Genomic DNA, 23,227 nt, shown 5'->3' with positions numbered 1-23,227 from the left:
TTTTTTTTTTTAATCAGATAAACAACTAATATGCTACAACTAGACGGTACTGGGCTGGTAAATATAAGTTTTTGAAACCCAATACTTTGTGTTATTTGATTTTTAAGAGAAAAATTGAAGTCATTGAAAAAATTTCTTACAAATTGATCAAATAATGGAGGTTTGGTGACATTCTATGGGAAATAAAAAATATCAAGGAATTGAGGTCGTGAAAGAGGTTTGAACGGAAAAAAAAAAGGAATAGAGGTCTCGATGATAGTATGCAAAAAGAAAAAAAATTAAAAGAATAAGAGGTCTAGAGAATAAATAAGAGGTATAATGAGTAAATTATTAAGATCTATGTGAATAACATACCTAAGGTTACCTAAGGTTATTTTAGGAATTTGAAAAGAGGTCTAATGAGCAAATGGTTGTAGTTAAAATTAAAAAGGAGATGTAAAGAGTATGAGAGGTATACTGAACAAATTTGAAGATCTCAATAGCCGCACTCTTTAAATAAATGCGAGCGGATATATATAGCTAGCTATTAAATGAAAATTCTGGTGAGGAATATACATATACTAAGAGAAAACTTATCATCACGTTACTTTCACCCAACTACCTACTATAATATGTACGTTTGGATGAGTTGGGCGAAAATTATATTATTTGCAAAAAAAAACCAAACTGAAAGATAAAAACTTGTTCTAACTTAGCTTTAACCCGCACCATAACGCACTATGACCACACCCCTCATCATTAATATCAAATTGACAACCGATAGAGTGACTTAGACCTTTATAACGGATTTGCGTGTCGCAGCAGCGACGTCGTTTTGATCTTGGTGATCTCTATATTACTAAAAAAACCAGTGCTCTCTTCGATCGTCTTGAATAGATAGATAGTGCTTTCTTTCTCTTGTCAAATGCAATCTCCTACTCCAGAGCTATGTCAACAACACCAAACCTTACCCAATACCTGAACGCCTCGGTCAACGCGCCGACGATCCCGAGCCTTCCCGCCACCGTCGACGGCGACGATCGGAGCTCTTCCACCTCATTAAACTGCCATGGCCTCTGGTACGACGCCGTCCTCGTCGTCTCTTCCCTCCTTTTCCTGCTCTACTTGGCCTTCCACGCCAAGAAGAACCTCAAGAAACTCTCTAATGGCAGCTCGTACATCATGATTTCCTATTATGCCCTCGTCTGGGTCGCCGCGCTTCTCAACCTCGCCTGGTCCGCTCTTCAGGTAGGGTTTTAGTTTTAGGGATTTTTGATTTGGAATTTTAAGAATTTTAGGGTTTGTGATGAAATTGGTGGTTTTGGATTGCAGGGTTGGCAGTGCTCTGGTGGAAAGGCGGTGGCTTGGAATGTGCTGTGTTTGTTCACAGCTTCTGCGATGATGTGCTTGGAGATTAGTTTGGTGGCTTTTTTGCTCCAGGATAATTACACAAGTGGGGTTGATGCTTTGGCTCAGACTTTCCTTATCTCCGGGATCGTTGTGAGTGTGGATATGCTGCTCAAGGTACTAGCTTTGTTTCGGGGATACCGGAAATGCATTTTATAATTGACTACTTGCTTCTTGTTGTTGTGATTTCGGCTTAATCGTTAGGATATGACATGTTGTTTTCAGTAGATTTTGTGTGTATGATGTGGGGTGCTCTTGTTCCAGTTTCCACTAGTTTATAGTATCATTGAGCGGGTTAGTACTGAATCAGTTCAGCTATCTACAGTCTGAATCGGATAATATTATCTCTTTGTAGTAATTTCTGTTACTGCAGTTTCCATCTATGCATTGTTTCGGTATTAGAATGAGGAATTGAATGATCTCAGCAAAAGATCATATTCTTTAACCCCGGGTTCGATTGGATGTGAATGCCACCTGGTGTTTTGGTCTTGAAGAAGTGTAGTGTGTTCTGTTTTAACTTGACAATTAACACTCTTGACTGTTACCTTTTGCTTATGTAAAATGGTAATGGAAGATTATATATACACAGCTTACACGGTTAGCTCAATAGATTATATGGTGAACAGTGGAGGTCCACCAAAGGGATTATTAAAGGACATACACTCTAAAACAGGCCTTATATATGTATGATTTAATTGTCTTTGTACTTGTTTGCCCGTTTATATTTTATTACGCTCGTGTTTCTTTTCCCCTATCACCCTATGTATGGTACTCGAACCATCTTTACATCGATGAGTATAACGTAAGCCTTGTCCATTTTCAGGCAATCTATGTATTTGGATTTGGCGTCCCTCTCTTCATGGTTGGTATTGGAGGTACAACTGGAGCCTTGTGGGGCCTATGGTTCTTCCACAAATTGTTGCTCACTGCAGTTTATGGCTTCATATTGTTTGTGCATTTCTCTAAATGGAGAGAAAAGCTTCCACGTAAGTACATTTCTGGTTCTTCTATTGCCACAACTTTTGTTTAAAAGTTTGGCCAATTTAACATGTAGTTCTGTTCTCATGTTTGCAGCCAGACCAGCCTTTTACAACTACATTCTCATAATGTTTGCGTTTGGTGCTGTGACATTGTTGGCTTGTGGGCTTGCTGGAATCGGGGCTGGTTTTGGCATTTGGTAATTAAAGATTTGTTGAAAATTTGAATTACGACAAAGTTATATCATTATCTGCGATTAAAACTTTGATTTATGTATCTCTTGCAGGTTGTACAATTTGACAGATATATGTTACCACTCTCTCTATCTTCCATTTCTATATGTAACCTTTCTGGCAGATTTTTTCCAGGTGATCATTTCAAAATCACGGTTAAACAATATATTCGACTCTAAATTTTCTGGAAAGTGATACTCATGTAGAATTATGTTTTCTTGTTTACAGGAAGAAGAATTTCTTCTGGATAATGCATATTACTCTGAGATGAAGGATGCAGGGTTCTTTGATGCTGATTGGGATTAGCCCCTTGGTAAACTGTAGCCTTGCTTTGTATACCTTGTAAATAAGATACCATTTGCATTTCAAGGGTATGTTAGCGCATTAAATGAAAACCATACACCCTTTGGGTGAAAATTGTAAATGCAACTTTGTGAAGTTAGTGAGAGCAAATCTAATTTCATTACCATTTCTGCTTGCCAGTTGCACATCTGTCACTTGGATGATTTAGCTATAGGAATAAGAGTCTTTCTAATGAAGACCCTTAAGTTGAGGACTTGGTGAGGATTTTTCGGTTTATGGTTTAATGGACCTAATTTTCGATCACATTTTGACATCTTATCCGTTCAGTTTTTAGGTTTATATGAGTAGATCATTTCTACAAATTTTCACTCAAATTGGTGTTCGTTAAGATAACAAACTAGATCAAATTAATACACGAACCAAATCTGTCAAATATGAACCGTTTAAGTTCATAATTAATAAATCACACTTATAAATTTCTTACCATTTTTAATATAATTGAAAATTAAAAAAAATGATCTACTCATACATACCTATAAACTGAACGATCAAGATGCAGATATAAGATCGAAAGGTAGAATAAGCCGAAAAGTCCTCAACTTAAGGGTCCTCACTAAGAGGGCTGTCATAGGAATAATTCATGCATGTTTTTTCACGATTTGCAATACCGTGTCCAGTTGTTCCAACTAACCCAACTGAGCCTTTTTCACAAATTGCAATACCGTGTCCCGTTGTTCCAACTGAGCCATTCATGTTTGCTCTGCATAGTGCAGTACGATTTAGTCTGGTGATTTGATTTCATTTTCGTATGTTGGAGGGTCATAGTAACTCATAAATGAGTTATTTTATATTCTAAACTCAGAGGAAGCAAATATGACTATTTTTCAAGGGCATCCACAACTAATAATCTAATATCAAGACACTTATGCTGTACAAACTTGCTGACTGATGTGCAATGGCCAGCAAAGCAAATATGGCCATCTACTGATGGTTAGACTCTGGTTGCTGATATCCTTAAAGTTCTGATATTGAATGCTCTTGTTCGAACCCCAGATAAGAATCTGATACTACCATCAGTTTCATCCCCTGAAAGAAAACAGCAAACAAAAATTTTGAAGTATCAGAAAGATGTCCTCCTCTCAGTCTCACTACAACATACATACATACATACATAGACCTTGACTGATAATAAAGCAAGACAATTCCACAAACTATTAACATTGAGAAGAACATTAATAAGATTGCAACCAACAGATCAATGCAACATATACACTAATCTACAATGCAACGTAATTTCTTTCTGCTGTATGCAGTTATAATTACTGTGAGTGGTCATTCGATTGTAACACTAACCCCTTGTTTATCTTTAGTGATCGTCTTCTGAAAGTAACATAAATATGGTTATATTTGTAGCAGTTTGATATTACATCAGTAAAATTGAAAGCTAGACAGTACCTGGAGAGTGGTTGAATCTGATGGTAACTCCATGTTAGTAACCAAGTGATCAGAGAAAGATACTCTCTTCAGAGCATATAGTTCCGACGTTGCGGTGTTCCCAAGCACCAACCACCATGCTTCATTTTTCACCTGTAATAAGAATGTTGAGCTTAGTTTGGTGCGCACTGGTAACTAGCTGGTAACTAGTTCAGAACAAGAAGTTTTACCTTAGGGAAGCGTGGAGTAAAGGCTCTTGATTTATGTTTTCTGAAATTGGTCTTCATCAATCTGATGTTTAAAGAGCAAGATTCTCCACCCTCTTTCCATAAAATTTTCAACTTTACTTCGATTCGTGGAAACAGCTGCAGATCCTGTTAGAACAAAAGATATAGATGTCAAGCTACTGATATCAGTTGACATGCTTGATGGCTAACAAGAGAGAACAAAGAGAAGATATCTAATATTTTAATTAATAACGTGACGAACCAACTAGACATGTTACGTCATCTATTTGTCAGTTGCACGCGGTGAAAGCCAAGCATCAAAACTCCAAAATTGATTGATAACTTGAGTCATCTTAAGTCTTTACACCCACATGCACGCACATACAATATATATTGTGTATGTGTATACACACACACATATACATATAGAGGCCGGATCAGGAGCGGACGTCTGCACCCATAAAGTGCGGACGTCCCTCCGTTCTCCACCGTCCGGCGCCGACGACGGCGCGCCTCCACCCGAGCGGACACCGGAGGCGTCCCCGATCACTTTCTCTCCCCGGCGAGTCCGCCGAACTCCAGTTTTCCAGTGAGATCGATCTTGTCTGAAGTTTCCCAGACCTTCAAATCGATCTCGCCGGGAAGAGAAAGTGATCGGGGCCGCCTCCAGTGTCTGCTCAGGTGGAGTAAGGAGGGATGTCCACACTTTAAGGACGGTACGGACGTCCGCTTCTGAACGGCTCCGTCCATATACATATATATATAAGTTTTGCCCAGATACACATATCATAAGTTTTGCCTCACCAACCCACTGCCCTTAACCAAACAAAATAAGGGGAAGATGGTTTTTTTGACTACAGGTCAAATTCTATATGCTCAACCAACCAACCCCATCCACCCTTGTCTTAACCAAACAAAGTATATACAAATATATCAGAAGTCCACACCTGAAAGAATTTTGAAGCAGGGAAGTTTCCAATCATGTTCTGCAAAGTTGCCTTGGGAAGTTCCAATAGCTGCTGTACACGGAATATTCCTCGTTTGCAGAGTGAGTCAGCAAGTTCAGCATTCATGCAGGGCAACATCCATAAAGAAGAATCCTCATCAAACCATAAGCCCTGAAAAAACCCCAAAAGGATAATAATGAGGAAAGGAGGTGGACACACACTATAAATTATAAGTACTAACCATCTTACCCAATGAATAATTTCAAAAACAAGTATTGACATTTTTATAAATAACTAATCAAACAATTCATTGCTTAAAAGTGATTAATATTTTATTTGCTCAATTACAATCATTCATCAGGCAAATCTTACCACCTGATAGGTAATCGATTTATCTAAAAGTTTTGTTGTAGGAAGGTATCGGTTTCTTTTGTTGATTCTTCAGTGTAAAATCCTCAAAAATACATACTCCTGCAGTTTCTCTATAGTAGAAGGTTCAAAGTGCTGGGCAGCTGGCCCTAAAACATTTGTAGGCATTTCACTTTGAAAGAACCAAAACAGGAAGGAGGATTTTTTTTCTTGGAATGAAAAATTAAAATATCATCAACAACAATGAAAAAGACATCAACTAACAAAATTCACAGGAATTCAGCATCTCTGACATGTCTAGCCAATTATTGGTCTGTTAGCTGTGGATATTCCCGTCTCCATTAATCTAAGACCTTATTTAGTTAGAACTGTAACTAATGAGAAGAATACCTGCATGACCATCTGCAGAAGATGCATGCATGTAACTGAACTTGAAAGCCAACCGCTGTTGGCACATATATCTATCATAGCCTGGATAATCCGTATACTTTGATCCAAAACTGACTTCAAGTCTGTGACATAGTCACTAATTGGTAATTCTAGCTGAGAGAAATGTGCCTGAAAAAAAATTTCATATAAGGTGAGAAAATAAAAGAGAGGAATTAACAAAAAACAACAGACAGTTCATGTTTGTTATGATGAACTGATGGTTGAAGACAAGTCTGACCTGAAACAGCAGATTTGCTTTGACATGTGGATCATCTAGTCGATCCTTATCCACTTTACATCGAACTCTCTCTGACAGCACCGCATTGTAATTTTCCTATCACCAAAGAAAATACGTAATAATATTAAGATACTAGTTTCTTTTGTGTGTGTGTATGCTGATTAAATAAATTGGTTGCAAGGAATACTCTCTGCCAAAATTACTGGTCTCCAATGAAGAACTTAAGGTCCTCTTTGCATTGTTGTAAAGAATAACATCTGTAGTAGGCTAGTAGCATATTGTATGCACAACATATTTATGTAAAAGGCATACTAAGTACACATGTACCGGCAAAAAGGAAAAACTTACCTCGTTATGGCGAACAGGAAGTTCATCATATTCAGAAGCAGCAGATAGGATATGCAAGAATACCTGTAAAGGAAAACCTCTTTGAGTATTATAAAGTGGAAAAGTTAGAATTTGGAATATCGAATAAAAAACTTCAAGAACCGTTTCTTACTTCAAGCGAGGTATCAGAGCCAATGTTTGAACCAAACATTGATACGGTCAAGTAGCTAAGGTAATACTGGGATGCTATCGAACCCAGCATCATTGGCTCCACACTGTCCTCACTCATCTTGATGCATCCACTGTCTTCCAGATCCTCCAATGTGTTCTGCACTAAGCTGCAGATATAAAGCAGTAAGTAATCAATGCCACCAAAAGATAGCGATGTGTTCTGATTGATAAAATTTTCATAAGAAATGGGAATTTACTATTACCTAGACAAATAAGAACTTAAAACTTCGGCGTCAGTATTTTCCAAGCCATAGTAAGCGGGATTAAACATCTGTAGCAAAAAAAATTCCACATTAGATCTTGGACAGGCTCAATAAATAAATACAATAGCACAATTATAATCAACACAAGGGTTTTAACTTTTAACTTATCACATATTTGTTTCGATACTATTTTATATACTTATTACAGAGACTAAAACCATACCAGTCTGCGGAATAAATATGTCCATGTCAGATAATGCAATGCATCCTCTTTATGGCAAATTGTACCAGAAACTATCTCTGCATTGATGTGATTATGCAGCTGTTCCCTCAGACTACTCTCGACGGGAAATGGTTCATATAAAAACTGCAATTCATCAAACCACAAATTACATCCTGATCCTAAAAAATATCACCAAGTATATAAACTATAAAGTCACTGCTTCAAATTTGACCTTTTTATAGAAGCTCTTTTTGGGTTCATGAACAAGAATGACAGCTTTCCCGTGTTGATCAAATTGTGGGCGACCTGCACGACCCATCATTTGCAAGATATCTGTGATTGGGAAGTCAACATATCTCTTTGTTTTCCCATCAAAAAATTCTGTTCCCTGCAAGAGAATATAAAATCTAGTCAAAATTGTTTCTGCAAGCGGTGGAAATCAGGAGTGTAAAACAGAGAACATTTGGTGCACAGCTAGTAGAACTCCAATAATTTAAAACACCAAAACATCCCTGAAAGGAAGTATCTTTATACTTGGAAAAAAAATGCAAAAACGTGCCACACAAGTATTGCCCCTTACCTTTATAATAACCAGATGCGCTGGAAGGTTTACACCCCATGCCAATGTGCTAGTACAAACCAATACCTACAATTATGATGAACAATACCTGATTAGCATAAAGAGTGAAAGAAAGTGATATTTGTCTATTCCTTTTCCTACAGATTATTTAGGTAAAGGAGAAATGCCTGAATCTTGTTGTTTGCAAAAAGCTCCTCAACCAGGGATCTATCTTTGTCATTCAGACCAGCATGGTGTAATCCAATGCCAAATTGCAAGGTGTGCCTCAGGTTACTATCAGCAACCTGATAAAGAACCATCTGGAGCTCTTCTTCTGGTATACTAAGAAACTGCCTTGGATGTTCATCCGAAGCTGCATACTTTAATTACCAAATAAAAAAGAAAAAATGATCAGTCATATTTATAGAGTGCTTTATACCCCCAGCATTATTATAGAATTTAAATCCAACCTGAATGATGTCCAATGCAGTAAGTCTTGTCTGGCGACGTGATGAAACAAAAATTAGAACCGGTTTTGTTGGTGAATGGGTGCATATAGCAGCATACGATGGTTTGTTCATGCTATTCATCCTTGGACAATAGAACTTTCCTGGATATCCCTGTTTATAGAAATTGAGATATTACTACTATGAAGGAAAACTGTAAACATGCATAGATCAAGACAAACACAGTACAAATTTTAGTTATAGACATATACACCCAACTATAGATAGCATTGTATATCTAGCACCAAGTGCCAACAGGTTCATGCATTATTTCCCTTAATATCAGTAACGTATATTTTTTTCCATAAAGACAGAAGATTAATAAGAGACCTAGACAAAACCAAAATTAAGCACTACAGACCAAGACAACAAGAAATAAGAGAGACGGATGATTGATAGTAAATTGCAAAGCAGCTAATAAGGATGTCTTTATTGCCCAGGAAAAGATATTGATATATCATAAGATGAAACAGACAGAGCGAAGATAAATAATACAGATAGTCAAATACTACATGAGAACCTAATCCACTTACCTGGATATGAACTTCAAGGGGTACAGGTCTCACACTTGGTTTAAAATTGAAGAGTCCAGTTTCTCCGACACCCAACCAATCAGCCAAATCTCTATATAATTCAAAGGACAAAAGATTAATGTCGAGAAAAGAATTGACAAGAGATTACTAAAACAAAATGTCTAAATCTAGGACAATGTTTAGACCAAAAGAAAAGAGAGAGAAAGCACAATTAGAGAAATAAGCATTGCAATGAGTAACCACTTCGCTAAAAGTGGTATAAGCGTGCCCAAGAATACCAGAAAATATATCGATAACAAAACTTTAATTATCTTGATAAGTAATGCAAATTTGAATGTTTGGCTAAATAATCTGCAAACTACAGTCAAGACAGAGACAGAGACATAGACAGATTAGAATACTTGAAAGTAGGATCTATAGCAAGATGCTAGGATCAAAGATACAGAGGGGTATACCCTGCATTTGCCAGAGCCGTAGAAAGCCCTACAAACCGTACTTCACGCTCTGTCTGTGAGGATATGTATCGCATCCTTGACACAATAACCTGAAACAATATATCTGGGGTTAGGATGTTCAATGGAATTTTAATAAATGAGAGTCAGCTATTCAAGGTAAAAGAACTTGTAATACTACACACATGATGAATGGAACAGAAACTCTTGTCTGAGAGAAATACACAAACCCCAGTTAATTATAACTTTACTACTATGTCAAAATATGTGATCTCATAATTCAGTGGAATTCAATAGTGCAGATTTCAACGCTTGCTAATGTTGTTTTGTTTTATTCTTTTTATTTTCATTTTTAACATATAAAAGGAATATCTACATCCAGTCCTTGTATGAGTTGAATTGCTTATTTAAGTTGGGTAGTTAAAAAGTCCTGAAGCATTTGAGATGAGTATATCATTACAAAATAAAACAAAATGGTCAATACTAGCACTGAAACATACATTTCTCTGTTCCGAAACATTAGTCTAGAAGCTAAATAACATATAATTGAAATTTGTGGTACAGCTAAGAGCACTGGAACTTTCAAATAAATACCTCGAGGATAGGCCCACGGTCAGCTCCCAACAAGTGAATCTCATCCAAAATCATAAGCCCAACCTATAGATAAAACCATAATTTAAGACATGATTTCAGATGATCTAGTAGAAATAACTGTAAAAATAAAAAGAATGAATTGAGAAAAAAACCAATTAATGAAAGAAATACAATGCTTTCTTGAAAGAATAAAAAAGAAGAAGGAGATTTTGTATAAATGATTGCACCTTTTTAACATAGGTTCGGCTATGCCAATTACGACTGATACCATCCCATTTCTCAGGAGTTGATATTATGATATCTGCTGACAAGATGGCCATCAAATCTGGAGTATAATCTCCTGTCATTTCAACCTGATGGAACAATTTAGCCAGTACCAGTACCACATGTTAAGATATGGTAAAAGCAAAATAAAATAATGTTATAGTGATAGTAAGAAAGAAACTACCAACCATTTTCTTCCCAAGCTGAGAGACAAGGCGCTTCCTCCAATCATTCATTCTTTCTCGAACAATAGCTTTCAAGGGTGCTATGTAAATGACCTACAGCAAACAATTCACAAATATCACTTTACCATACAAAACAGCATTCCAAACAGTAGTGAAACGCCAAGATCATACACCCAATTATTAAGCTTTACAATAAGGAACCTTAATAGCCATTAACAAGTTTATACTGCACAGAAAACATCGATATGATGAAAATCCAAGAGAAAGCTGTTATGTAAGATAACCTTTCAGTAATTTTGTCCATCACTTTGACAAATATGAAGCCATGAAGGCATAAGTCTAAGTGAGTACTGAAAGTAATGTCTTTGCCCAGATCAGCACCAACTGATATCCTCTAAAACCAACCCTTTCCCTTTCAAATATTGTGATTCTCCTAATGTTTTCTTAAAATTTCACTGAATGGAACCTATACAATACCCAGAAACAAAAAAAAAAAATACACGTAGCAGACCTGGGCTTCAAATCTGAAGCCTCTTTCTGAACTCTACAATTACTCAATTAGGTGACAAGAAATTCTAGCAAATAGGTAGGTCGGTAATGTGAGGGGGTTCAAATCCAAGATTAATGGTAGCAAACCATGGCCCTGACAAATTTCATATCCATACAATATAACGAGCCCACTGCAGAACTACAAGCACGAAATCTGATAATAAAATTTTCCTTCATTTCTAAAGGAGGCCAATATCAATACCTATTCCCTGTAATCCTCAAAATCTATTTTATTTCTTTCTCACCAAACCACGATATTAAATTATTGTTCATCAAATTGTGCGCTGTGTACCATTAAGAAATATGAATAAGGTACCTTCATATCAGGCTGGGTGTTGAAGAGATGAAGCATAGCAAGCTCGGCAGAAATAGTTTTTCCACTTCCAGTTGGAGCTCCCAGTAATACATTATTGTCTGTGTGATACAGCACATGGAAAGTCTGCCCAATTGTAGAAACAATGTCATGTCACTGAAATGTAATGCATACAGCCTAAAAGAGAAAAGAAAAAATAAAGGTGCAGAATCGCTGAATCAAACCTGTGTTTGTATCGGATTAAAATGTGAGAATTTGTACAATGCTTCATAAGTACTGTTTCCAAGAGATGTCACAGGGAGAGGCTTCAGATCTAGCAGTTCTGTATGTGAAGTATGGGCCTGAAGAAAGCATACGTGTCTGAGGAGACAAACCTTTTGGCAGGACTATCTTGCATGGAGAAAAAAAAAAAAAAAAACACTGAAATTTTCTTACCTCTGGGAGTGCTAAATTATGGAAAGAAATGGTGTAGAATGCCTCTGCTTGCAACCAAGAATCAGAAACAGCACGAATATAATACTGTGGTGGATGTGGCTCAAATATTGGTACAGTGAACGAGAGCTTCTGAGGTTCCCCTTTAGCCATCCGCTTTGTCAGAGTGAACAGCTCTGAGTGGTAGATATGATCATTCTCAGAATCCTGTTATGTAGATGAACATAACATGATTTACAATATACAGATAGTCTAATTCTGCTAGTTAAGTATGTAAAGTATATGAGGCGATGATCGAAGTGATGTAAGATTACATCATACTGGCAATCATTCCTCAGAAATTCAACAGATAGAAGATCCAGGCCTGCACCTCAACTAGAATCCACCAACGCTGGGCAGTGCCGTGAAATTGATCTTTCCATATGAAGTCTGGCGTAATAAGCAAGTCCACCTGAAAATTAAAATTAATCAAGTAGGATTTGAAGATGAAATTTGGGAAGCATTAAGTGAGGGAGAAATTAAAATACAAAATTTGAAGGTTCATAACAAGGATTTACCTTTAAAACAGTTCTGGTAATTGGACTTACGGTTGCAGCTAACTGGATCCATGGAAAGTATCCCAAATGTTGCTTAACCTTCTTCAATTACGCAAAAGAAAGAAAGTCATTGGACAAATTTCTAACAATTTGAGGCATACGGCACCACATGAAGTTTAAAGCATCACATTGAAGAAGATATACCCTTCCTCCAGGCCCATAATTGACCAGTTTTCCAATCTCTTTTTCCTCCATGTCATATAGGCGATCAAGATCAGCCCCTCGTTCCTCAAGATTTCGGATTATCTGTACAAATAGAAGCATTAATACATTTTTTTTTTGAATTAAATTTAGTTTACCCCCTTGTGGTTTAGGGGTGACTTCATGTTAGTCCCTACACTTTTAATTTCATCAGTTTACCCCCTGAACTCTTCAATTTCTATCTGCCGTGCCCAAATTCTTATATTCCGTTTGAATTGACCATTAATTCTAGATACGGGCCCCACAGTTAAAGTTAAAATTATCAGCAGTGAACGTCTAATTTGGACAGAAGATAAGACATTGGTCACGGTTGAGGAAAATTCAAAAATTTGAGGGGTAAACTGATGAAATTAGAAGTATAGGGATTAATATGAAGTTACTCCCAAACCTCACGGGGGTAAACTGTACTACACCTTGTGTAAGTAATAGGATAAAGGTATGAAGGACAAACTTGTGGTGAGATATCCCTGTCAAATTGTCTGAAAGGATGTTGATGGGGCCAAACTTGGCGGTCCACTGCTTTGCAATATTCCAACATGAACAATGTCATCTCACTCCAGCCTTTTCGCAAACAAATCTCAAATAAGGCCCGCATAATACGTGCCAAGCTTGCACTTATATATTGAGCATCAGAAACCAAAGAAAAGGTATCAATTGAGCCTCTAGATATGTACACCTGCCGAGCACACAAGTCATAAATTAGCCAACAAGTATTGATCAACTTTATAAGAGTATTTGGTACCAGTTCCAGAGCGAACAGTAACCTGAATGAGAATGGAAATCTTTCCATGTTTATTTGAAGGACCACCCTTAACTTCTAGTGGACATAATTTCCGCACCAACATCTCAAGCTCATTTTGTTCCTCTTCTCGAACAACAATATTCTGAAATTCCGAGGAGTGGGCTACCATGTCAATTACCTGTAAGACCAGCAAGAAGAGCACAATGATACCAAACATCACAAGACAGTGATATTACCAGTCATGGATGGATCACCTATATAGTTTTCCTATGAAGACACACTTTTATAGTCTCTAGTAGGTTCCCTCAACTAAGTCACTATGAGTTTCCAGCTCAATCTTTTAACAGGCGCATGGTCAGCCCATAATAAACAGCATCTCTAGAGGCCATTATTTACTTGTTAAGATACTTTCATTTAAAAAAATTCGGAAAATGGTAATTTTGAACACACAAATCCAATACAAGTTTATTAAAGAATACAATTACCTCAGTCTCATTCATGTGACGCTTCAACATTTCATTGTAAGTTTCAACACTAGAATATTGAATATAAAAGTGGCTTGCTATGCGACCAAGCTCTGTACAATAAAAATTTCCGCTTTTCTCGTCAAACCGCATCATTTTTGCTTTGTCAAGATCCCGCGCAGCATCTGCTATGAGTGATCTCTGCTTTAAACTCAAGGAAGGATCTGCCATTACCTGCAAAACACAAAAGAAATTTTTCCTGTATAAGCACCAAAATTCAAGTGAACCAAGTATAATGTACTTCGGAGAAAAATCCATCAATAAGGGTCAACTGATCAATCATATAGGTGAAGTAGAATCAACATACAGTACCTCCTCCCACGCGATACCATACGCCAAAGGGTTAAGCCTCATTCTTATAAAAAGATATGTATATCCAAGCCATGCACAAGCTTCCTTGACATTGGTGACAGTACCAAGTGCCACCTCAGCATTTAAATTGTCCTTCAAGGAACTAATGAACTGAAAATACAGGACAATTTTTAAAAGGTAAGGAAATTAAAGGACCTTGACATAGTCTTAGATAGATCAAATAAGCAAACAAGGAGAATCAAAATTTAGAACAAAAGAAAAATACTTCTTTGAAGCACACATGAATAATATCACTATCACCACTACACCCATACTTCAAAAATGCCACAAGTAGATCAGATCATGAATCTCAAATGTGAAATATGCATTTCTACTGAAGTAGTACAGTATGTTCACGCATAATGAAGTACACGAATATACACATCCAGATCATCATACATGAGAGATATGACCCACCACCTAGTTCCTTTAGATCATCAACTAAAGCTGACTAGTGACTGATAATAGAAATCTAGTGTATAATCAATAATTCAGGGCCATCAGTTTCTACCAAATTTCTAGGTAGTTCCTTGTACTCTAGATTTCTCTGTCCTCCGTATCATCATTGTTACTTTTGTCTTTTTCTTAGATACTTTATTTGGTTGTTGTTAGGATTGAAAGTTAATCACAAGACACCTTGTCCCCTGATTTGATACAAGTTCTTTCTTTAAAAAAAGTAAAGCATAAAATAAAGCAAACTTCTATGAATAAATTGCACTGTCAGGGTTAACCAAAACTACATGAAGTCATGAACCCATCAATTTATTTCACACAACGTTGGTGCACTTCACCCAGTTAGGTGCAATTCTTAATCAGACTTCAAGGACGCAAAAGGATTGGAACTTTCAAGTATATACAGTCCAAATTCTGCAGCTAGGCAACCAGTAATTTTCATAATATATTGTTGCATGCAATGAGTAGACATAAAATTGTGGCATGCAAAGATATTCTTAAAGTTGACAAGATACTTGCAACAAGGTCCAAGAGGAACTCTCAAACTGACTGACCCATCCGCTAAGTACACTTATAGTAATGGATTATATAACAATAAAATAAAATTAAAAATCTCCCTGCCTGACATTAGTTACATTTTGTAAACCACAAAAATACCTGACTTTCAATAGGAAGTTGACTCGTCAGTAACCGCAGATAGTAGGCCAGTTTGTCATGAGACGTGATTATAATGCCTTCACCGCTTTTATCGAATTGAGGTCTCCCAGCCCGTCCAAATATCTGAAAGCAAGATGTCATGAGTACAAAGAAAAATAATGATAAAATAGAAACTGATGTCAAAGTTTACTAGATAATTGAGATAAGAGCAATAGTTAAGAGGTTTACCTGCATAACATCAAGCATTCCAAGGTCTCGCCACCCACCAGCCTTTGGATCATATAATTGGGTCCCCTGGAAAAGAACACAAGATACTTTGTATTTATTTATTTTTTTTTTGTGTGTGTATAGGATAGAGGAACTATTGTAACTAAAAAAAAAACTAAAAAAAAAAACTCCTAAAGTTTGGTAAGGAAAAGTATAGAAAACAAAGGGTACCGTAACTAAAGTTGGTTAGTTAAAATAAAAGGTACGTTACTAATTAAAACAAATACTTCCCTTACCCTATTAACTAAAGTTATAAATTACACTAACGAAAGGCACTACCTTAACCCTTAAAATTAACAGAAACTAGTACTCTAGTTTAGGAATAAAACTTCGTTTCGACCCTTAAAAGTTTTTAAAAAAGTTTTACTTAAACCTTTTTAAAAACTTTTTTTTCGTAAGGGAACTAACGTTCCGAACCCGGAAAGGGACCCTAAAAACCCCCTAAAACCGGGGGGGTAAAAAGGGGGGGGGGGTAAAACGGTTTTAAAACGGGGGGGGACTACGTACGTACGTACGTACGTAACGGTACGTAACGTAACGTACGTAACGTTTAACGTAACGTACGTTTAACGTACGTACGTAAAGTACGTACGTACGTAACGTAACGTAACGTAACGTAACGTTAACGTTAAGTTATTTATTTAGTTTTAGTTTTTAGTTTTAGTTTTAGTTTAGTTAGTTAAGTAAGTAAGTAAGTAAGTAAAGTAAACGTAAACGTAAAACGTAAAAACTAAAACGTAAACGTAAACGTAAGTAAAGTAAGTAACGTAACGTAAACGTAACGTAACGTAACGTAAGTAAGTTAAGTAAACGTTAACGTTAACGTTAACTTAAACTTAAACTTAAACCTTAACCTTAACCCTTAACCTTAACCTTAAACTTAAACGTTAAACGTTAAACGTAAACCGTAAACCGTAAACGTAAACGTAACCGTAAACCGTAAACCGTTAAACCGTTAAAACGTTAAACGTAAACGTAAACGTAACGTTAACGTAACGTAAGTAAGTAAGTACGTAGTACTATAGTAGTAGTAGTAGGTGGGTGGGGNGGGGGGGGGAGGAGAGAGAGAGAGAGCAATGGTTTAAGCATACAAGGATAAAAACACTATGGAAGACTTATTCCTTTATTAAGATGTCTAAACTTAATACTATATACTAGAGACATATGTAAATCTCTTCACCAGAAACAAAAAGGCAAGAACTTGAAAGAAAAGCGACCAATTTATAGTCCATTTGTATAATGTTGCATTATATATACTTACCAAATGTAAGACTTAAGAGATGGACAAACATAATACTTTTAGATAAGTGCACAAACCTTTATCACCACAGTGTGAGCTGGTAGATTTACTCCCCATGCCAAAGTTGCTGTACAAACAAGTACCTATAGAAGAAAATAACAGAAGACACATGTTTCAATCAAACAAAAAGCATAATGGTACATGCCACATCATGTAATCGGCTGGAAAATCTTAATGTTAATGGAGAAGAAAATGTATTAGAAAAGAAATATGTGAGATTTTTTTGTGAATTATGTGGAATGTCCACCTCATTTACCACATCAGGTTGTTTGAATGTGTTACATGTGGTCTCTTTAACATTATACATATGAAATTGATGATATGATGTACGGAAGGAAACTAGATGTATCTACCTTCAATAGTCCATCAGAGAAAAGGCGCTCAGTCAGAACTCTATCAGAACGTAACATCCCAGCATTATGAATCCCAAGTCCGAATTCAAAAAGTTCAACAAGATCTTTGTTTCTGGATTTGACAACATCCCTCTGAAATGCATAGTGCGACATCTATGAACAAAAAGTAAAGAACACTACTATCAATACGATGAAGAAAACCAGGGATGTTTTTACGTGCCTGTTTCAATGAAAACAGTGGGTGCTGATCATTCTTAAAGAGCTCCAGTCCTTCAAATTTGCGAGCAAGTTCAACCTGCCAAATATGTCGTATCAGTTGATAATGGGAAGGAACATATAACATACATCACATAATGACACTAAAGAAATCACATAAGAAAAAAGAAAGAGTGCAAATAAATAGGGAGTTCTCTTGCAGCAAGAATGCATACTGATTTGAGCAACAAAACTAGTTTCTTATCAACACTTGCAAACAAGAATTTTAAGCCAAAGCAAACCTAAAAGGATAAGGCTCATACCAGCTTCTGAGCTGTTTTTGCCGTGTCCTTTCGAGAATGGACAAACACCATTGCCTGATGACCTTGCCTTAGTGACTCAACAACCTGGCCGAAACAAGTATTTAATAATCATTCAATGAGCATTCCCAACATAAGAGGCACAAAAGATATCTCCCAGGAAACACACACCTTCTTGTAGCATATCTCATTCAACAATTCAAGTTTGGCTGGATAGTTTGTCTCAGTAATGCCAATGTACTGCTGTGCAAGGGGCACTGGACGGTAGCTAGAATCAAAGTAGAAGAGTCCTGCCTCTGGATTCACTCTCAGAAACTGTGCAACCTACATTGTTATAAGAAGTTCCACTTTGAAATGTAAGTAGGAGAGGCTTCAAAGTATGGCAGTTAAAGGCCCTGAACAGATTATACTAGTAAGTGGCCAAGAGACCTCCAAATAGTTGGGTAGAGTGGCGGATAGTCCAACAATGCGTATCATTGACTGTGAAGACTCCACCTGTCACACATAACAAAACAAAACCAAAAGGAAAAATCAAAACATAAGAAGCAAATACGTAGTTTGCAGGCAGTCATAGACTCATAGCATGCCGCTATCACATAACACTTCTGAAGAAACTATCCTCTTCTGGATGGCTTGGCAAACAATATACTTCTTAATTTTTATTTGTTGTTATAATTGTAAGCTTGTTATACATTGTTGCTCTCATCCCTTATAAATTAAGCTCCAGTGGTAGTTTTCTATGATAAGAAATCCCTGGTTGAAGTAGGTTCACCCGCTTTGCTGATTGCAAAGTGATACTCTTGGCCTCTTGGGCAATGCATATTCATGAGCAAGATGGATTTGCACAATAGGAATATGCTAGCTTGATATACATTGATTTTCATTCCTAACAGCTGTGACATTTGGCCATTTTGGTCCAGTGGATGTTTGGCAAACTTTCGAATCCCGTTACATAAGTCAAACATAACTGGGAAAATCTATATGCATTGAAAGATTCACCAAAAATTCAATAGATTAAACTTAAGACTTACTCTAAATATGAAATACACATGTGTATTGTGTTAGTCCAAGCTAATACCAGACATCAGAAGATAAGGACCGAGAGCCAGGCGAGTTATAAAACATCCCTTGTGTACATAAGTTAATAGTACAAATTGAATCAATCAAACTTAACTGGTAAAATAATTATTTAACTGCAAGAAGTAAGAACACTAATGATTACACATTACCTGGCGTAAAGTCCGAGCAACTAGTGCCTCAATAACAGGGCCTCTATCATCATTCAATAGATGAACTTCATCAATTATTAGGAGCTTCACCAGCATTGAAAGTGACATGTCACTGCTCTTGCGTGTAATTACATCCCATTTCTCAGGTGTTGTAACTATCATCTGAATAACAACATACAAAAACAAAATTAGTTTGTAATAGTAATAATATTTGTTATTCCATGCATGTGACAGCAAACTGAGCCATCAAAGATGGATCAATTGACCTGAGTTTCTTCAAGCTCATTCTTAGAAAGTTGCATATCTCCAGTAAGTTCTCTCACAGTCATATTCAATGGAGATAATCGTTGGCTAAAAGTTGATGTGACTTCTGCTGCTAACGCCTAGAAAAGAACATTATCATCAGCGACAAGTCACTAAGCCAATGCCCACTTCCTGCCTCACCCACTCAAAAAAAGGAAGAGAGTAAAATATGGGAGGAACCTTCATAGGTGCAACATAAACTATCTTAAACTCATCTTTGTGCAAGAAACCATCTTTGAAGTGCTGTCCAATCTGCCACCATATACCTCGTTCAGTATCTAACTCAGAATATAAATCCTAAACGAAAGTACGAAATACTGAACCACGCAAACAGAATGAAATGATTTCTACATGAAAGGTGCTTTACTATACATAGCACATAACTAAAGCAGCCAATAACTTAGTTTTCTTCCTGCTTTTTGGCAAGGTGATATTTTTAAAAGATGAACTCTGTTGGAAAATATATTGCATTACTATACTATTTCCCAGCTCAATGACAATAAAAAGCCTCTCCCACATCCCATTCAGAGGACTGTGCAAAGAACCCAAGTTGAATCATAGATAACATAAAAACAAAATTGTGAATCTTTCACCATCTCCAAGTAACAAGAGAAAAGGGCTGTTTTCTTTTGGGTGCCTAAAGAGAAACAGAATAATCACAGAAACATAGGAATGGTAACCTTTGCACCTCGTGTAGAATGGAAATCATAGCTATGTTTGTCTTGCCAGCTCCTGTTGGAGCACAAACCTGCAAATTTATGGAGAACAGATTCAGACACATGCTTTCACTACAATGGTTTGCAAATTGCAATTCACAAAATCAATGAACAAAACATCTTACTAGTATATTCTCATTTGTATAATAAACAGTATGATATATGCGGCTCTGAATGCGGTTCAAAGATTTGTATCCACGAAAAGCAGCTTGAGCAAAGTCATCTAACTCCGCTATATCAATCTGACAACATGTGACGGTAAGCAATCAAGGTCAAAAGTTAATCAGTAAAATGCCAGGGTAATGGCTACCTGTTAAACCACAGTAAATGCAGAACTTATATAGGCCAGTTTGTCACTCAACTCCACTTTATAAGGTAAGTCGGTCCAGCTATCTACAAAGAATTGCATGCTTCACATGATTCTCCTAAAGTATTCTCTTAAAGTAAGTACTATCTGAAAGCTTACAAGTCAAATGCAATCTGTTCGAGCCTCCTTCAAAGAGAATGTTGACAAAAATAGCATGTGCCATATAATTCTCCTTCAGTGCTATCTGAAGGGTTATACTTGTAAATGCATTTTGTTCAAGCCTACCCATGGAGAGAAGATGTACAAAATAGCATGTGTCTACAAATATTCTGTATGCTAAATTTAGCAAGTCTACCTATGAAGTAAAAGAATAGACATGTTTAGTTCATTGTTATGAAGTACATAAAATAATTTACAATGGCCATCCCTCACCTGGTGACTGGTGTCACTTCTGAGTTACCTGAAGGTCCTTATTAAAGTCATTTGTTTTGTTTATTGAGTTGTTACATGATTACATGACCGTGGAAATCTAATTTTGAAATATCTAAGTAAAAGCATTGAGAACCAGTACATAAAACTGGAATGAGAATCACAAAGTACAATGAACACGAACTGCAGATTCTTACCAGCTTTTCTCCAGGTTTCATTTGTGCTCCTGGTGTTGGAGGGATTAGAACCTCCTCATACCCCTTATGGTGCTTCCTCTGAGTTCCTTGAGGAAGAGCATTAACAGCTAGTCCTTCACCGAGCCCCGATAGATCATCAAAAAGATTTTTTCTTTCACTTGCTTGTAGTAGAGAAGAAAAATTAACACCAGCCAGATCATTATCAGTGCCATATTCTGTGCCTCGTCTATTTCGCTTTTCCTCTTTGCGCCGAAGCTTATCAATCTGCCGTTCAGATTCTGTTTGAACAGTCACCTGAAAGACAAGTGAAATTGTTTAATGCTACATGTTGCTTTTATTATGCTATTTAGCAATGGGAACATGTTTTATAGAGAACCAGCTCTACCTGTGTGCCATAACTAGGCATGCGAGGTTGTGAGGTCAAAGAAGACTTGTCAGATTTCATTACTAGTAACCCATGATGGATCGCATCAACAAGTTCCTTTCGATGCTGAGAAATTTAAGAGAATAAAGAAAACAAGATTTTAGCTGTACACTCATCAAAGAGTAAATCTAGAATTTACTTCAATAACTAAGAAATGAGTGTTGATAAGATCAAATATTTAGCGAATATATCTGCAGCCTCTTTTCTACAAAATGAAGATATAAATGAAGTCCGATAAAGATCCTGATAACACATGTTAGGATACAAAGAGAGTACTGTGGGAAGAGAATTTGTTTTTTCGTGTTTGTTGAAGGCAAGCCATAAGTATCTAAGATTACATTAAACACCAGAATATTTAGATTCTTACTGATATGAGGTCTTGAACGGTTTCAAACGCACTATCCCCCACAAGATCCAACAAGTCACCTGCTATCTTTATTGGATAAAACAAAAAAGAGCTTACAATCAGAATGAAATCGAATTAGTATTGTAGAAAATCTCAAGAATGAAACTAATTACAGTCAACATATATGAACTCTTAGCCTTTACCTCGTCACCAGCTTTGTCAGAATCAAGCACCCGACATATGGCCATCGCCAGTTCATCTCGAGAAAGCTGTGTAGAACTTTTTGTTATCTGATCACATGCATCTTGTAGCCAACTCAGATTGATGCCGCGCCCATCAGTAGCAGAATGAAGACCGATCAAGCCACCATCACCATATGATCCTTCATAGTAAGAGGAGGGTCCAGCTGTTTCCTCACAAAATGACTCCCCATCATCCAAAGAAACATCTACAAAAAACCGAGCTGGTGGATGAAAAACCAGGTCGGCACCAAATTCTGCACTGTCATGAGTTCCATTCACGGGCGTTTCTGAAACAAGTGTAATCCCATGATCACTAGACTGCATCCCAGAAAGTTCCTGAGCTAGAGACGCAACTTTCCGCATGTTGGCATCTGAGACTGTGTGACCCAAAAGCATTTGCACTTCCTGCCTGCATTTCAAAATAATAAATGCAATCACCATGCTTGAAATTTTTCTTTTCCTCTGAATCCATGAATAAATTCAATTGCAATTTCAAACTAATGTCTGATAATAAAAGAAGAAGATTAGTTCGTGGGAAACAGCACTAACTTTTTTCCAGAAAAATTAGTTTCAACACTGCCTTCCTCCTCTGGCCTGCCAAAAAGCCGGTACACGGCGAGTGCCACCTCGCGAAACTCTTCGGATTGAACTTCTCCATCTATCAGCTCCACCACAGCTCCAATAAACTGCTTGTAAGCTTGCCGCAGCTCATACGAAGCTGCTCCAAAAATTTCCAAGTTCCATTAACATTAAACACTCCCAAATACACTCTAACATTCACATCAAACTTCTTAAACATTATCATTTACCTTCCTCCCATCTATGAACTATCTTTCGCGCAAGCTCCGACTCATCGACTGAGCTCGATGATCTACACGCATCAATTCAAACATTCCAAACACATATTAAGCACTAAGCACAAGATCAAAGGCGTAGCGATTACGAAAACGAGTACTAGAAAAATCAAATTTCGATTTTCGACCAAAACTAACAAAATTTCAACTAGTATCATAACACAGTAAGCGAAATTGAACTGCGGAGAGAACGTACTGGCGAGGCTTGGTCTGGTTTTGAAGGATGAGCTTGCGCTGCAGATAGGCCTGGTCGACGTCGAAGGGCTCCCTCAGAGAGCTTGTCAATCGCGGAAGCTGAACCAACAT

The 23,227-nt window shown here is 37.0% G+C and overlaps 2 protein-coding genes across 2 annotated transcripts; one reads left to right on the top strand and one right to left on the bottom strand.

Annotated features, from left to right (window-relative positions):
* The first annotated feature begins 852 nt into the window (after window positions 1-852).
* On the top strand, window positions 853-3,076 carry LOC101314466 (UPF0359 membrane protein D1046.5-like). Its single transcript, XM_004299259.1, has 6 exons — window positions 853-1,227; window positions 1,312-1,503; window positions 2,210-2,372; window positions 2,461-2,563; window positions 2,651-2,732; window positions 2,826-3,076. The coding sequence occupies exons 1-6, from the start codon at window positions 928-930 to the stop codon at window positions 2,901-2,903; spliced, it is 918 nt and encodes a 305-aa protein (XP_004299307.1). The 5' UTR covers window positions 853-927; the 3' UTR covers window positions 2,904-3,076.
* Window positions 3,077-3,392: 316 nt separating this feature from the next.
* LOC101314182 (activating signal cointegrator 1 complex subunit 3-like) lies at window positions 3,393-23,227 on the bottom strand. The gene is made up of 49 exons (XM_004299258.1): window positions 23,118-23,227; window positions 22,877-22,938; window positions 22,617-22,785; window positions 22,029-22,476; window positions 21,847-21,912; window positions 21,441-21,545; window positions 21,056-21,349; window positions 20,248-20,364; window positions 20,095-20,154; window positions 19,587-19,658; window positions 19,370-19,486; window positions 19,104-19,265; window positions 18,304-18,369; window positions 18,046-18,198; window positions 17,878-17,961; window positions 17,580-17,654; window positions 17,360-17,491; window positions 17,024-17,089; window positions 15,668-15,733; window positions 15,440-15,562; window positions 14,291-14,440; window positions 13,940-14,152; window positions 13,477-13,632; window positions 13,164-13,388; window positions 12,656-12,757; window positions 12,473-12,553; window positions 12,286-12,366; window positions 11,919-12,122; window positions 11,708-11,824; window positions 11,487-11,609; window positions 10,625-10,714; window positions 10,400-10,525; window positions 10,173-10,235; window positions 9,582-9,670; window positions 9,127-9,217; window positions 8,558-8,707; window positions 8,276-8,467; window positions 8,109-8,174; window positions 7,761-7,916; window positions 7,529-7,672; window positions 7,306-7,373; window positions 7,044-7,209; window positions 6,893-6,955; window positions 6,545-6,640; window positions 6,268-6,435; window positions 5,509-5,679; window positions 4,565-4,708; window positions 4,356-4,487; window positions 3,393-3,986 (listed from the first exon to the last, which is right to left on the bottom strand). Exons 1-49 carry the CDS (start codon window positions 23,225-23,227, stop codon window positions 3,915-3,917), a joined length of 6,246 nt encoding a protein of 2,081 aa, XP_004299306.1. The 3' UTR covers window positions 3,393-3,914.

Source organism: Fragaria vesca, linkage group LG5, assembly GCF_000184155.1.
Source record: "Fragaria vesca subsp. vesca linkage group LG5, FraVesHawaii_1.0, whole genome shotgun sequence".
Lineage (NCBI taxonomy): Eukaryota > Viridiplantae > Streptophyta > Magnoliopsida > Rosales > Rosaceae > Fragaria > Fragaria vesca.
The sequence above is the reverse complement of the archived record's forward strand: the minus strand, read 5'-3'. Positions and strand labels throughout refer to the sequence as shown.

Excerpts from the sequence above, each read along its gene's own strand:
- LOC101314466 (XM_004299259.1), top strand. The coding sequence starts at position 928 with ATGTCAACAACACCAAACCTTACCCAATACCTGAACGCCTCGGTCAAC. Across the intron at positions 2,564-2,650 it reads GGGGCTGGTTTTGGCATTTG|GTTGTACAATTTGACAGATA; the intron begins GTAATTAAAGAT and ends TATCTCTTGCAG. Across the intron at positions 2,733-2,825 it reads TTCTGGCAGATTTTTTCCAG|GAAGAAGAATTTCTTCTGGA; the intron begins GTGATCATTTCA and ends TCTTGTTTACAG.
- LOC101314182 (XM_004299258.1), bottom strand. The coding sequence starts at position 23,227 with ATGTTGGTTCAGCTTCCGCGATTGACAAGCTCTCTGAGGGAGCCCTTC. Across the intron at positions 19,659-20,094 it reads TGATTTCCATTCTACACGAG|ATTGGACAGCACTTCAAAGA; the intron begins GTGCAAAGGTTA and ends ATATGGTGGCAG. Across the intron at positions 9,671-10,172 it reads ACCGTGGGCCTATCCTCGAG|GTTATTGTGTCAAGGATGCG; the intron begins GTATTTATTTGA and ends ATATTGTTTCAG.